Source organism: Somniosus microcephalus, chromosome 5, assembly GCF_052327205.1.
Source record: "Somniosus microcephalus isolate GS21.2 chromosome 5, FLI_Smic_1.0, whole genome shotgun sequence".
Lineage (NCBI taxonomy): Eukaryota > Metazoa > Chordata > Chondrichthyes > Squaliformes > Somniosidae > Somniosus > Somniosus microcephalus.
Window position 1 is genome coordinate 299,603,151 of NC_140991.1, and position 16,933 is coordinate 299,620,083.

Genomic DNA, 16,933 nt, shown 5'->3' on the forward strand with positions numbered 1-16,933 from the left:
ATGCTAACAGAAAACAGCTCCTGCAGCTCTGTCGAAGCCTGGGTCTGTACATTGTCAATGGTAGGTTCAGGGGAGACTCCCTAGGAAGATCCACCTATTGCTCACCTCTTGGCTTCAGCACCGTAGATTATATGATTACGGATCTGGACCCATCCTCTTTCAGAGCATTCACAGTCAAACCACAAACAACACTGTCAGACCACAGCCAAATTACTGCGTATCTTAAAAGGACAGAAACAACCAACACAGAAACACAGCCCAGTAAGCTGTACAACATTAAAAAATCCTACAGATGGGCCAAAGACAGCACGGAAAAATACCAGAAAGCAATTAGCAATCAATCAACTCAAGCTCTCTTGGACACCTTTCTAGAAAACACATACACTCACAATAAAGAAGGCGTAATAACGGGCAGTGAATAACCTAAATAATATTTTTGATAATTTGGCATCAATGTCAAACTTGAAAGTTCGCAAGAATAAACCCAAAACAAAAAACCACGAAAAATGGTTTGATTCAGACTGCCATAACATGAGGAAAAAACTCAGAAAAATATCAAACCAAAAACACAGACAACCAGAAAACGAGGAATTACGCCTTACTTATTGTCAGGCACTAACTCAATATAAAAACACACTCAGAACCAAGAAAGAACAGTATATTAAGAATACACTCAGCTCCATTGAGGAATCTATTGATTCTAATTGTTTCTGGGACAACTGGAATACATTACACAAAAAGCAACACGACAAATTGCCCATTCAAAACGGAGACACATGGGAAAACCATTTTGAAAAATTATACCAGAAAAACACACTAAGCCCAGAGCAAGATCAAATATGTAAAAAACTGGAAAAGCTCGAACTGGCCTTAAAAGATAACCAAAACCCGTTAGGCTCCCTAATAACTGAAAAAGAGCTATTTGAAAAACTCAAGGACCTGCGACCAAGAAAAGCTTGCGGTGCAGATGGCATCCTAAACGAGATGATTAAACACACGGACAATAAAATGAAATTGGCTATCCTAAAACTCTTCAACTTGGTTCTGAGTGTCGGTTACTTCCCTGATATCTGGAACAAAGGACTCATAACGCCCATATACAAAAGTGGAGACAAAGTTGACCCAAATAACTATTGAGGCATCTGTGTGAACAGTAACCTGGGGAAGGTATTCTGTAGTATCATAAACCAAAGACTTATAAACTTCCTTGAGGAGCACAATGTCTTGAGTAAAAGCCAAATTGGATTCTTACCAAATTATAGAACATCGGATCATATCTTCACCCTACACACCCTAATTGACAAACATATTCACCAAAACAAAAGCAAAATTTTTGCCTGCTTTATAGATTTCCAGAAGGCTTTCGATTCTATTTGGCACGACGGTCTATTCTTGAAACTTACTGAAAGTGGTGTAGGGGGAAAAACATATGATGTAATTAAATCAATGTATACAAACAATAAATGTGCAGTTAAAATTGGAGACAAACAAACAAAATACTTCTCACAGGGGCGTGGCGTGGCGCAGGGCTCGCCCATCTCACCGACATTCTTTAATATTTACATAAATGAATTGGCAAAACTACTTGAACAATCTACAGCACCTGGCCTCGCCCTGTATGACTCCAAGGTTAAATTCCTCCTCTATGCAGATGACCTGGTTCTGCTCTCACCAACTGAGGAGGGTCTACAGCAGAACCTGGATCTGCTAGAGTCGTTCTGTCAGACCTGGGCCATGACAATAAACCCCCAAAAAAACAAAGTTCTTGTGTTCCAGCAAAGATCCAGACATCAGGGACCCAGAATAAATTTCACACTAGGAACAACTAAAATTGAACAAACTACAAACTACACATACTTAGGCTTAAAAATCAGTTCTACGGGAAATTTCCAACTGGCTGTGAATGAACTGAAAGAGAAAGCAAAAAGGGCTTTCTATGCCATTAAAAAGTCAATCCAAATAGAAATCCCAATTGGCATTTGGGTCAAAATGTTTAAATCAGTAATTGAACCAATTGCACTCTATGGCAGTGAGGTGTGGGGTCTGCTAACACAACAAGAATTTGCAAAATGGGACAAACACCCAATTGAGATCCTACATGCAGAATTCTGTAAAAGTATCCTCCGGACTCAGAGGAAAACCGCAAACAATGCATGCAGGGCAGAACTAGGCCAATATCCACTACTAATTAATATCCAAAAAAGAGCCACCAAATTTTGGAAACACCTAAACATGAGCAACCCCCACTGCTATCATTACGAAGCCCTGAAATGCCAAGAGAGGATCATAAAGAAGAGTCCCCTCAGTCAACTAGTCCTGGGATTCAGTGAAGAAACTACTAACACTACTAATAATAACCAGCTCCAGGACAGTGACATCGTAGCACAGAGAATTCGACCCAACACAATTGTCACTAAACAAAAGGAAAAATATCTGACCTATTGGATAGAAACAACAAAAACCCAAAACAAACTCGATAGCTACTTGGCCCTAAACAGACAATACACCATGGCTGAATACCTGACCACGGTAAAAGATAACAAATTGAGAAAAACCTTGACTAGGTACAGACTTAGTGAGCATAGCCTGGCCATCGAAAAAGGCAGACACAGGCAGACCTGGCTGCCAAGAGAGGACAGGATATGCTCTCACTGCAGTCAGGGAGTGGTGGAGACAGAGATGCACTTCCTCACAGCTTGTGGAAACTATCAGGGCATAAGGGGCAATTTCTACCCAAAATTCATAAAAATATGCCCTGAATTCAAAAATTTGAATGACGACCAAAAACTCCCATACTTATTAGGGGAACAGAGAAATTGCGTAACTTTAGCGGCAAACTATGTTACAGCTTGCCATAAGCAGAGGGACAACCATTAAACCCAAGAAAAGATTATATGCATATTATATGAGTGTATATTTATACACACAGGGATATATCTGTTTATACACTGTATGGATAGATCTGCGTTTATGTGTTCAACCATAAATGTTTTTTCGGTGCTTTGGCAACATAAGATGTACCTTGTCATGCCAATAAAGCAATTTGAATTGAATTGAATTGAATTGAGAGACAGAGGCAGAGAGAGGGACAGAGAGAGAGCGAGAGACAGGAACAGAAGGAGAGAGAGAGAGGAGAGAACCAGTGACAGGGACAGAGAGAGAGAGACAGGGACAGAAAGAGAGAGAGAGAGCGCGAGACAGGGGCAGAGAGAAAGAGAAAAAGAGAGAGAGAGAGAGAAGGGTGAGGGTCCAGGCGGGTGCGTGTAGTCCGTTCCTGGGGACTGAGCAACGGTCGCACTTTGGAACAGCACAGATGGAGACGCAGCACATGTACAATGGCTGCCGGAAGGAAGCTAACACAAACAATTTTTGGGCTCGCAGTGAAATTTTTTTTTTTTTTTTTTTAATTTGGAAAATTGTTTAAAGCCGGAAAGAAAATATGGGAAAGTGATGTTGAATGTCCCGCGGTAAGTTCCAGTTAAATTTTGCCAGGTGTTGTCCCCTTTTGAAAGAGTCTATCAGGGTTATTTAAATCATGTTTTGAAGAGGGGAAAAAGTTTGTGCCCGTTTGTACCTCAGAGTCTGTGAGAGACGGAGGGAACGGCAGCAGAAAAAAAGGAAACAACATCTCCAAAACTGATCCCAACTCATCACCAAGGCTGGGGATAGATAACCTCACCGCCTTAGTAGGAAGTTTAACCACTTTATTCACTTGTTTATTTGAGCTCCGTTTGGAATTAGAGTTTATTTTATTATTTTTTGTTGCATGTTTAACGACAGCATTGAAGAGGGAAAGAGAAACTTGGAGCAACTTCTTCCGTCAAAGCTGCAATGAGACTTGAAAGAATTTAAAGGTTTTTAATGAACTTTTCACAAAAAATTAGTGTTAAAAACACTTTTTATTCCCCCCCTAAATTTCAATTTTCCCCTCATCTAAACAAGTTTCAACCAGGTTTTGAAGTCCAAATGCTTTTAAAGAGGCTCTGAAATGCTTAAAATATTTTAAAATTTAAATTTCTCAATATTTGATTTTGAGCGATCGACAGAAGCGAGTAGCTTTACACAAACATGCAATTATGCTGTTGAGGAGGGGGAGGGCGGGGAGGATTTGTAGGAGTTACATATTACTTTTTTTTTTAAATATTAAGACGTTTAGGAAGAGAACAAAAGGGAAAAACACAAACCATTTTATTTTGTCTGTCATTCTATAGTCCTAACAATTCCCAGGAATAATGTACATATAGATTTCTTCTTAAATGTTTAGTGGAGTGTTACTAGTAACAAGAGTTATGTAATCATATATAAAAATTGCAGGAAGCTACCTTAGAAGAAGCTATTATTTGTTTATTGAGAAAGACTCAGAAAATACTTCGATTAAACTGATAATTTACAATTTCGATTTGGTATAAATGTTTGAAATAGGAGGTTAAAAATTGAGAATACAATGAAGTTTGTTTCCCACTATTTAATTGCGAATTACCTAAAAGAATTCAACACTTCGTGATAAGAGCAGGGATTAATACTGTGGAGAATGTTTGAGAGAAAAACATTAGAAGCGAAATTTGTAAATTAATATCTTTACGTCACCATATTAGTCAACATTTCCAAGTCAATCTGATTGGTTCTCCTGTCCAGGAAGAAAGATGAATGTTTATTTCTGTTAAATCATAGCTTTTCCTGCTTTTTGTTTTTAATTCGGTAACACAAATTGTGTATGTGTTTTTCTACACTTGTGAATAAGTGCTGCATTTCTGACATGTTACATGGGGGGGGTGCTGGTTCAAGGAGACCATGTTTATTAATGGAAGTGATTGAAGTTGAAAATACAGATTCACGTTCTTGTTCAGTTGTTCAATTCTTTTTAATATTGTGAATTAAAGAACTACAGCACTTTATATTTATTGGTTGCCTGGTTGCATTGTGATTAATATTCGAATCACTTATGTGGACGTCCAGTACGTCAGTGCCATAGGAAAGCTGCTGCTCTTGCTGTTTGTACAGCCATTGCTCTAGTGACATGAGGGATAGGCTAATACGTTGAAAACTTTAAAATTAATACAAATTGCATGAATAGATATGCCTCTTTCAGCTCACCTTGGGTTTTTGGATTGTTTGTCGATGCATAACAGGGTAACTGAGTGACGTTTCTGAAGTGTTAATTATTATGCAGTTCTTTTATATCCCAGTCATTTCTGACAAGTATTTTTATTTAAATAGAGTTTGTAGATGATGAACTAAAAGCTTTAAATTAATTCTACCATAAACAAACTTGCAGAATGGGCATGTAAATGACAAATTAATTTCAATATAGATAAGTGTGAGGTGGTGCATTTTGGCAGGAGGAATAAGGAGGCCACCTACCCCTTGGAAAATAAGAGACTAAATGGGGTAGAGGTGCAAAGGGATCTAGGGGTATAGATTCACAAATCATTAAAAGTAATAACGCAGGTTAAAAAAGCCGTAAAAGTGCAAGTAAAGCACTGGGGCTCATTTCTAGAGGAATAGAATTCAAAAGCAGAGAGGTTATGTTAAAACTGTATCAAACCTTGTCTGATTGTCTCATGATTTGAGACAGTGGGGTGGCAATATGGCATTAGTGTATATATGCTTTTAAGTGGCTGCTGTCGCTATCGTTGTTGCTAAAGTAGTTGTTGTTAAAGTAGTTGTTGTTGTTAAACTTGCCCACGGACAAAAAGGTTGCGCTCAAAGGAATTAATGGCCCACTCTATGAAAAAAAAATTAGAGGGAACATTGGTTGTAGGGCTGGAGAAGATTACAGAGATAAGGAGGGGTGAGGACATGGAAGGATCCGAATATGAGAGGGAAGGGGATGAAATCGAGGGTGAGGGAACAGAATTTGTTGTGGAGGCCAAAGACAATAGCTTTGGTTTTCCCAATGTTTAATTGGGGGAAATTGAGGCTCAACTGGGACTGGATGTCACGGGTCGAGAGAGGTGCTGGTGAGGTAGAGCTGGGTACAGCGTACATGTGGAACCTGACGTCATGTCTTCGGATGATGTCACCGAGGGACAGCATGTAGATGCAAAATAGGAGAGGACCAAGGATAGATCCTTGTGGGGACTCCAGGTAATGGTGCAAGGGTGGGAAGAAAAGCCATTGCTAGAGATTCTCTGACCACGACTGGATAGGTAAGAGTGGAACCAGGTGTGGACAGGCACACTGAAACAGACAACGGAGGAGGATGGTGTAATCAACCATGTCAAGGCTGCAAAGAGGTAGAGAAGGATGAGGAGGGATAATTCACCACGGTCACAGAGGATGTCATTTGTAACTCTGATTAGGGCTGTTTCAGTGCTGTTGCATGGGGCAGAAACCTAATTGGAGAGGTTCAAACATGGAGTTGCAGGAAAGATGGGCACGGATTTGGGAGGAGACAACATGTTCAAGGACTTTGGAAAGGAAAGGGAGGTTGGAGATCAGGTGGTAGCTTGGAGGGGGTGCAGCGCAGATTCACCACAATTATAGCGGGGTTCAATTATGAGGACAGGTTGCTTGTATTCCCTTCAGTATAGAAGATTCAGGTGTGATCTAATTGAGGTGTTTAAAATGATTAAAGGAGTTGATAGGGTTGATAGAGAGAAACTATTTCCTCTGGTGGTGGGGGGGAGTCCAGAACAAGGGGGCATAACCTTAAAATTAGAGCCAGGCCGTTCAAGGGTGATGTCAGGAAGCACTTCTTCACACAAAGGGTAGTGGAAATCTGAAACTCTCTCCCCCAAAAAGCTGCTGAGGCTGGGGGTCAATTGAAAATTTCAAAACTGAGGTTGATAGATTTTTGTTAGGTGTTAAGGGTTAAAGAACAAAGGTGGGTAGATAGAGTTAAGATAATCAGCTGTGATCTGATTGAATGGCCTCCTCCTATTCCTATGTTCCTTTCTATGTTGCTACTTGAAATATCAGTTTTTCCCTATTAATCACCATCTCTTCTGCCTATATTTAATCACCCAGCATCTTTTTTTTTAAAAAGTTGACACCTTTATACAGCTGTCCAGAAAAACAAAAACAATCTTTAATCTCTAATCTTGCCAGTTTTGCACTTGCATTTCACAGTTAAAGTCACACTGGATCGTAACCCCCTCAGAGTTTCCTCAAATCTGTCAATCCACATTCATAACAGACATCTTGGGTCCTCTTCTCTGAACCCTCTGCAATATGTCAACATCCACTGAAGGTTAATGTGGCCCAAATTACACACAAAGTTCCAAGTGTAGCTTTAATTCCCATTACTGTCAATGCGCTGTCTTGCTTCTTTTGTAACCCTCAGAGATAGCTCCCACTTATGTGTTCAAATCTTAGACGTGCCTTTCATTTTTGCCTTTTCAGTCAGGTTGCAACCCACCATCGCTAGGTCATATGTCAGAACACTTTCAGTTGCCACTCAGTCCCCACCAATGATTCCTTTGTCACTCAACTGAGCTTCTGTAGGGAGTCGAGATATTGCTACGTATTTAAACCTTTGTAACCTTGTTATCGTTCGCTTTTAAATTGCGGGTAATAGCCTTTCCTAGGTATTTCAGGAAATTCAGCGCTTCCTGCAGTTTTACGCTATGCAACCTCACACCTTGTAGAAAAAGAACCTATTTTGTTTAAAATATTTTGAACTTGAATTCAGCTTTAGAATCTCCTCAAAAGCTCTTCTACACACCTTAAAGCTCTTCACTGTGACCAGCGACCAGTCTTGAAATACATGTTTGATCACCTATTTTATAACAGGATATACTTGCTGGATCACAGCTCATTCACAAACAGCAGCAGTAAGAAGAGTTAGAGAGAGCTTCATTCAGTGGATAAGCGAGCTGCCTGGTATGATGCTGAGTTATACAGGCCAGGGCAGAGCAGGTCACTTGATTGGTGTCCCTGCCACTGAACTCGATATCCATCCCTCCATTCTTAGATCAGCCTTTTCGCTGCTAATCCTTAAATCGGCACCAACACAGCTTCAAAGGTTTAACGGGCAAGTAGCACTAAAACTGGTTTGCTTACATTTTTTTTTTAGCAAAGAGACACATCTGGAGTTGGTAGACAATCAGCTGAAGGAAACCTAAAGTTACTTCTTAATTTACAAAAGTGCCCATCTTAGAACCTGTGCGTTTCCATGAAGAAAAACAAAGTATATTAAGGACAAATTTGCCCACTTTTGAAAACTCCATAATAAAGAAAATTGCATGATATATTTGCCTTTTGCCATAGAGCTGAACAGAGTGGAGATGTGACCACAGGGAGATAATCCAAACTCTTTAATATCACACATTTGGTGCTAAACCTCATTTTGTGATGACTAGCCTAAGAAAGGGCATCCTAGGTGTACTTCTTAAAAATTAATTCCAATCAATCAACAGGTTCTGATTGATGCAAACAGACATTGGGAATATGACTCCTGGATTGTCAGGATAAAGTTGCAAATGATTGGTGCCATAGAAACCGCCTGAAGAGTAACTCTGCATCCCCTCAATGGTCTTGGAAAGGATCATTCCAAACTGCCCCTTTCTTAAACTGGTCTAAATGGGGATGCAAGGAAACAATGGCATTTGCTGTAGAGATAAATAAAACAAATTCCAACATGGGTCACGACAACTTGCATTTATACAGCGCCTCGAATGCCGTAAGACCTCCCAAGGCGTTTCACAGATTAATCAGGCAAAAAACTGACACCGAGCCACTTAAGGAGATATTAGGACAGGTGTCCCAAAGCTTGGTCAAAGAGGTAGGTTTTAAAATTCTCACCCTTCAAATCCTTCCATGGCCTTGCCCCTCCCTATCTCTGTAATCTCCTCCAGCCCCACAACCGCCCCGAGATATCTGCGCTCCTCTAATTCTGCCCTCTTGAGCGTCCCTGATTATAATCACTCAACCTTTGGTGGTCATGCCTTCTATTGCCTAGGCCCCAAGCTCTGGAATTCCCTGCCTAAACCTCTCTGCCTCTCTTTCCTCCTTTAAGACGCTCCTTAAAACCTACCTCTTTGACCAAGCTTTTGGTCACCTGCCCTAATTTATCCTTATGTGGTTCGGTGTCAAATTTGTTGTCTTAAAATACTCCTGTGCAGCGCCTTGGGACGTTTTACTATGTTAAAGGCGCTATATACAAGTTGTTGTTGTTGTTTTAAGGAGACTCCTAAAGGAGAGAGAGGTGGAGAGGTTTAGGGAGGGAATTCCAGAGCTTAAGGCCCAAACAGCTGAGGGCACGGCCGTCAATGCTGGAGCGAAGGAAGTCGGGGATGCACAAGAGGCCAGAATTAGAGGAACGCAGAACACTAGAGAGAGAGTTATCAGGAGCTGAAACCCTGTCAGGTCCAGGTACACCAAGGCCAACTGTAGTGCTGACAGATACCCCAGCTAACTCAACACAGGTGGAGGACTGAGTTTTGGAATCATGGCTCAAGATCATCCTATGTAGTATGCTAACACACTGAGCGATTGAGTACAAAGAGCTGCTTTTACAATGGTGCTTACCGAAGCTGGTCCAATAACAGATTTATCCCTTCAGGAATTATAAAGCCGGAAATAGTACAAAGGCATGCTTTATCCAGGACTGTGCTGGGCCAAGGACAGCAGTAGGTAGAGATAAAACTGTCTGCTTGATTATTGCTGTTGATGAATTAAAAATTGAAACTTTCATTAAAACACACATTTCTGCACGATTGCATTTAATCATCATCCCCAGGATCTTTATGAAGAATATTGATGAACTTTTAGTACTGTATCAATTTGTTCATTCCTTCACTGAATACTCTTTGATAAATAAATATAAAATGCTTGAATGTAGCACGTGTCCATCACACTTCAATGTGTGAAAAGTGTTAAGAGAAAAAAGGCCGATCATTTCCTGCTGGTTTTCTGACCTTGATAACCTGGCCTCACCCCAAAAGCAGGTGCTGGGAATTTACAAGCTTCTAATTGACCTCAGGGTGTGTGCCTGTTGGGACCATTTCCCAGGGAGTACCTGAGTAGTGGCCTTAAGGAGACAGGCCTGGTCAACTACAGCTTCACCTTAGCAGGTAGACATCACAACAGTGCCCCAGAGTCCAGACCACCCACAAGCAGCAGTGCAGAAGATCAGCCAATGGTTCACCAGAGGACGGATTTGCCCGTGGGTCAGGTTGCTGTGGAGTAGCCCCAAAGTGTGACCGAGTACTGGCTCATGCACCCATTTCCTCACACGGCCGAGATCCCAATCTCTCCGACTTAGCTGCAAGACAGTGCAGAGTGAAGAAAAACTGGACAGTCATAGCTGAGTTCCTCTTGCACATTTTCTGGTGGCTGGGACCAAGTGTTACCTGGTGTAAGGGGCTCAGAAGATGGCAATTAAAAAAAACTTGAACAATTTGTACCTTCAGTTTATACATTTTAAGCCAATTAACTCAGCTATCAAAAATAAGGAGCAATAATTTTGATCAATAGCCAGCCAATATTTTATAAGGAGCTTGAGCACCGAGCTTGGAGAATGCAAATGGAGTGCATTGCAAGCAGAGTGCAAGAATTTGGTGAGAGCAGGAAGGCAGTCGAGACGTCTAACTGAAAAGGAGGAGTGGAGCCACAGAACCCACGAGAGCGGACCTGCGGGAGAGCGAGAGGAGTGGCGGCGGATAAAGGCAGGCCCGAGAGCCCAGAGGGAGCAAGGTAAAAAGCCTAAAGTGACATCAACACAAAGGAAGAAGCTGATTGGTGAGTAGCTGGTGATTGGTGAGTAGCTGGTAATTGTTTTTTTTTTAAGTCTTGAGTTTATTTCTGTTGTTACTTAATAGTCTATTAAGTAGAGGCATAGCAGCCCACCTCAGTCCCGTGGAATGCACATCTTGTGCCATGTGGGAACTCTAGGATCCTTCCTGTGTCCTGGACAACCACATGTGCAGGAAGTGTCATTAGCTGGAGGAGCTCAAGCTCCAGGTTTCGGAGCTTGAACAGCAGCTGGCGTCACTGCGGTGCATCCGTGAGGCGGAGAGCTACGTGGGTAGCACATTTCAGGAGGTAGTCACCCCACAGCATAAGGGTGTGCAGGCAGAGAGGGAATGGGTGACCGCCAGACAAGGAGGACCAGGCAGGTAGTGCAGGAGTCCCCCAAGTGCATCTCGCTCTCTAACCAGTACTGGTGGAGGGCGATGGGTCCTCTGGGGAGTACAGCCAGAGCCAAGTCCACAGCACCACGGGTGGCTCAGCTGTACAGGGCGGGGAGGAGGAAGATCGGGAAATCAATAGTGATAGGAGATTCAATAGTAAGGGAAACAGACAGGCGTTTCTGCGGCCGCAGGCGTAATTCCAAGATGGTATGTTGCCTCCCTAGTGCCAGGGTCAAGGATGTCATTAAGCGGCTGCAGAACATTCTGGGGGGGGGGGGTCTGCTAGTGCTGTTGGGGAGGGTTTAAACTAATTTGGCAGGGGGATGGACACCAGGATGTAGCATTAGAAAGGAGAAACAAGGTACACAAAGGATTGGGAGAGATAGATAGCACTAGAGTAAGAAATAGTACGGTATTAGATGGGGTCAGACTAAGAGAGACTACAAGAATGTCTAAGATAGGTTTACGGTGCATGTATGTAAACACACGAAGCGTGGTAAATAAGGTTGGTGAGCTGCAGGCGCACATAGACACATGGGAATATGATGTTGTGGCGATAGCGGAGACCTGGCTCAAAAAAGGGCAGGATTGGGTACTAAATATTCCTGGATATAAGCTGTTCAGGAAAGATAGGGAAGGAAAGAAAGGAGGTGGGGTGGCAGTATTGATTACGGAGAATATTACAGTGTGGGAGAGAGAGGATATCCTGGAGGGGTCAAGGACAGAATCTATTTGGTTAGAGTTGAGAAGTAATAGAGGTGCCATTACACTACTAAATGTATTCTATAAGCCACCAACTAGTGGGAAGGATATAGGGGAGCAAATTTGCAGGGAAATTAGAGAGAGGTGCAAGAACTATAGAGTAGTGATAATCAGGGACTTCAACTATCCTAATATAGACTGGGATAGTAATAGTGTAAAGGGCAGAGAGGGGGAAGAACTTTCTTGATCAGTGTGTTTCCGGCCCAATGAGGAAGGAGGCATTGCTGGATCTGGTTCTGGGGAATGAGGTGGGTCAAGTGTCAGTAGGGGAGCATTTAGGGAACGGTGATCATAGTATCATAAGGTTTAGATTAGCTGTGGAAAAGGACAGGGAGCAATCTAGAGTAAAAATACTTAATTGGAGGAAGGCCAATTTCAGTGGGTTGAGGATGGATCTGGCCCAGGAAAATTGGAATCAAAGATTGGCAGGCAAAACTGTAATTGAACAATGGGCTGCCTTTAAAGAGGAGATGGTTCAGACATAGTCGAGGTACATTCCCACGAGGGGGAAAGGTAGGACAACCAAAGTCAGAGCTCCCTGGATGAGGAAAGAGATACAGAGTAAGATGAAGCAGAAAAAGGGGGCATATGACAGATGTCAGGTTGAGAATACAAGTGAGAACCAGGCTAGTCTAGACGAGGGAACTAGATGTAATATCTCCAAGTTCGCAGACAAGACAAAGCTGGGTGGGCGTGTGTGCTGTGAGGAGGATGCAGAGAAACTCCAGTATGATTTGGACAGGTTGGGTGATTGGGCAGATGCAGTATAATGTGGATAAATGCGAGGTTATCCACTTTGGTGGCAAAAACAGGAAGGCAGATTATTATCTGAACGGCAATAGATTGGGAAAAGGGGAAGTGCAACAAGACCTGGGTGTCCTTGTGCACCAATCGCTGAAGGTAAGCATGCAGGTGCAGCAGGCGGTTAAGAAGGCAAATGGTATGTTGGCCTTCATAGCGAGAGGATTCGAGTACAGGAGCAAGGATGTCTTGATGCAGTTGTACAGGGCCTTGGTGAGACCACATCTTGAGTATTGTGTGCAGTTTTGGTCACCTTATCTGAGGAAGGATGTTCTTGCCCTGGAGGGAGTGCAGCAAAGATTCACCAGACTGATACCTAGGATGGCAGGAATGACGTATGAAGAGAGATTGGGTCAATTAGGCTTATATTCGCTAGAGTTTAGAAGAATGAGAGGGATCTCATTGAAACTTATAAAATTCTAACAGGACTAGACAGGCTAGATGCAGGAAGGATGTTCCCGATGGCGGAGGAGTCCAGAACCAGGGGTCACAGTCTAAGGATAAGGGGTAAGCCATTTAGGACTGAGATGAGGAGGAATTTCTTCACCCAGAGAGTGGTGAACCTGTGGAATTCTCTACCACAGAAGGCAGTAAAGGCCAATTCATTAAATATATTCAAGAAGGAGTTAGATATATTTCTTAAGGCTAAAGGGATCAAGGGATATGGGGAGAAAGCAGGGACAGGATACTGAATTTGGATGATCAGCCATGATCTCATTAAATGGCGGAACAGGCTCGAGGGGCCGAATGGCCTACTCCTGCTCCTATCTTCTATGTTTCTATGAATATAGAAAGTTCAGAGGGGAAGTGAAAAAGGAAATAAGAGGGGCAAAGAGAGAGTATGAGAATAGATTGGCAGCTAACATTAAAAGGGAATCCAAAAGTCTTCTATAGGCATATAAATAGTAAACAGGTAGTAAGAGGAGGGGTGGGGTGGATTCGGGACCAAAATGGAGACCTACGCATGGAGGCAGAGGGCCTGGCTGAGGTACTAAATGAGCACTTTGCAACTATCTTTACCAAGGAAGAAGATGCTGCCAAAGTCATAGTGAAAGAGGAGGTAGTTGAGATACTGGATGGAATAAAAATTGATAGAGGATGTACTAGAAAGCCTGGCTGTACTTAAAGTAGATAAGTCACCAGGACCGGATGGGATGCATCCTAGAATGCTGCGGGAAGTAAAGGTGGAAATTGCAGAGGTACTGGCCGTAATCTTCCAATCCTCCTTAGATACGGGGGTGGTGCCAGAGGACTGGAGAATTGCAAATGTTACACCCTTGTTCAAAAAAGGGTGTAGGGATAAACCCGGCAACTACAGGCCAGTCAGTTTAACCTCGGTAGTTAACAGTTTAAAATTAACAGTCACTTGGGCATGTGTGGATTAATTAAGGAAAGCCAGCACAGATTTGTTAAAGGCAAATCGTGTTCATCTAACTTAATTGAGTTTTTTTGATGAGGTAACAGAGAGGGTTGACGTGGTGTACGTGGACTTCCAAAAGGCATTTGATAAAGTGCCACATAATAGGCTTGCCAGCAAAGTTGAAGCCCATGGAATAAAAGGGACAGTGGCAGCATGGATATGAAATTGGCTAAGTGACAGGAAACAGAGAGTAGCGGTGAACGGTTGTTTATCGGACTGGAGGAAGGTATACAGTGGTGTTCCCCAGGGGTTGGTACTAGGACCACTGCTTTTTGTGCTATATATTAATGACTTGGACTTGGGTGTACAGGGCACAATTTCAAAATTTGTAGATGACGCAAAACTTGGAAGTATAGTGAACAGTGAGGAGTATAGTGATAGACTGAAAGGATGGTGGATTGAAAGGGTGGTGGAGGCTGATTCAATCGTGGCTTTCAAAAAGGAATTGGATAAGTACCTGAAGGAAAAAAATGTGAAGGGCCACAGGGAAAGGGCAGGGGAGTGGGACTAGCTGAAGTGCTCTTGTAGAGAGCCGGCACGGGCTCGATGGGCCGAATGGCCTCCTTCTGTGATGTAACCATTCTATGATAAGAAATATTCATTCTGTGTGTATTTGACAGACTGAATAATAAGTTTTAAAAATTGAATAAATGCAGTTGCACCAAACTGATTTTTTTGTTTATTCGTTCATGGGATGTGGGCGTTGCTGGCAAGGCCGGCATTTATTGCCCATCCCTAACTGCCCTTGAGAGGGTGGTGGTGAGCCGCCTTCTTGAACTGCAGAGGGCAGTTAAGAGTCAACCACATTGCTGTGGGTCTGGAGTCACATATAGGCCAGACCGGGTAAGGACGGCAGATTTCCTTCCCCAAAGGACATCAGTGAACCAGATGGGTTTTTACGACAATCTGGTAGTTTCATGGTCACCATTAGTGATACTAGTTTTATTTAATTAATTGAATTTAAATTCCCCAGCTTCCTGTGGTGGGATTTGAACTCGCGTCTCCGGATTATTAGTCCAGGCTTACATAGAAAGATAGAAGACAGGAGCAGGAGTAGGCCATTCAGCCCCTCGAGCCTGCTCCGCCATTCAATGAGATCATGGCTGATCATCCAAATTCAGTACCCTGTCCCTGCCTGCTCCCCATATCCCTTGAGCCTTAAGAAATATATCCAACTCCTTCTTGAATATAGTTAATGAATTGGCCTCTACTGCCTTCTTTGGCACAGAATTCCACAGGTTCACCACTCTCTTGGTGAAGAAATTCCTCCTCATCTCTGTCCTAAATGGCTTACCCCTTATCCTTAGACTGTGACCCCTGGTTCTGGACTCCCCGACCATCGGGAACATCCTTCCTGCATCTAGTCTGTCTAGTCCTGTTAGAATTTTATAAGTTTCGATGAGATCCCCTCTCATTCTTCTAAACTCCAGCGAGTACAAGCCCAATCGACCCAATCTCTCCTCATATGTCATTCCTGCCATCCCAGGTATCAGCCTGGTGAATCTTCGCTGCACTCCTTCTATGGCAAGAACATCCTTCCTCAGATAAGGTGACCAAAACTGCACACAATACTCAAGATGTGGCATCACCAAGGCCCTGTACAACTGCAGCAACACATCCTTGTTCCTGTACTCAAACCCTCTCGCTACGAAGGCCAACATACCATTTGCCTTCTTAACCGCCTGCTGCACCTGCATGCTTACTTTCAGCGACTGGTGCACAAGGACACCCAGGTCTCGTTGCACTTCCCCTTCTCCCAATCTATTGCCATTTAGATAATAATCTGCCTTCCTGTTTTTGACACCAAAGTGGATAACCTCGCATTTATCCACGTTATATTGCATCTGCCATGCTTCTGCCCAATCACCCAACCTGTCCAAATCATACTGGAGTTTCTCGGCATCCTCCTCACAGCACACACGTCCACCCAGCTTTGTGTCGTCTGCAAACTTGGAGATATTACATCTAGTTCCCTCGTCCAGATCATTAATATATATTGTGAATAGCTGGGGTCCAAGGACCAATCCCTGCGGTACCCCACTAGTCACTGCCTGCCACTCGGAAGAGCCGTTTATTCCAACTCTTTGCTTTCTGTCTGCCAACCAGTTCTCTATCCAAGTCAATACCTTGCCCCCAATCCCATATGCCTTAATTTTACACGCTAATCTCTTATGCGGGACCTTATCGAAAGCCTTTTGAAAATCCAAATACACCACATCCACTGGTTCTCCCTTATCTATTTTACCAGTTACATCCTCAAAAAATTCCAGTCGATTAGTCAAGCACGATTTACCTTTTGTAAAGCCATGTTGACTTTGTCCGATCCAGTCACTTTTTTCCAAGTGCTCTGCTATTACATCCTTTATAGTGGACTCTAGCATTTTCCCCACTACCGATGTCAGGCTTACCGGTCTGTAATTCCCCGTTTTCTCTCTACCATCCTTTTTGAAAGTGGGGTAACATTAGCTACCCGCCAATCCATGGGTACTGTTCCAGATTCCATCGAATGTTGGAAGATGACCAGCAATGCATCTACTATTTCTAGGGCCACTTCCTTAAGTACCCTAGGATGAAGATTATCAGGCCCTGGGGATTTATCGGTCCTCAATCCCATCAATTTCCCTAACACCATTTCCCTACAAATACTGATTTCTATCAGTTCCTCCCTTTCATTAGACCCTATGTTCCCCGACATCTTTGGGAGGTTATTTGTGTCCTCCTTTGTGGGGCTTCTGGATTACTAGTTCAGTAACATAGCCACTATGCTACCGTACCCTTTGCCCACCTACGAATGGTCCCTCTGCTAAGGAATACTAAGTGACACAGGAGTTCTTTTGGAGGGAAAGAGGAAGGGAAGGGAAATTGTATAAAGAGT

At 42.9% G+C, this 16,933-nt stretch overlaps 1 protein-coding gene across 2 annotated transcripts in view; it reads right to left on the reverse strand.

Annotated features, from left to right (window-relative positions):
• rpp40 (ribonuclease P/MRP 40 subunit) overlaps positions 1-16,933 on the reverse strand; it is a 36,912-nt gene that overhangs the window by 5,935 nt on the left and 14,044 nt on the right. For both annotated transcript variants that reach the window (XM_085989232.1, XM_085989231.1), the window contains exon 7: positions 9,472-9,606. In XM_085989232.1, coding sequence (XP_085845358.1) covers positions 9,472-9,606 — 135 coding nt within the window. The remainder of the gene's footprint in view (positions 1-9,471; positions 9,607-16,933) is intronic.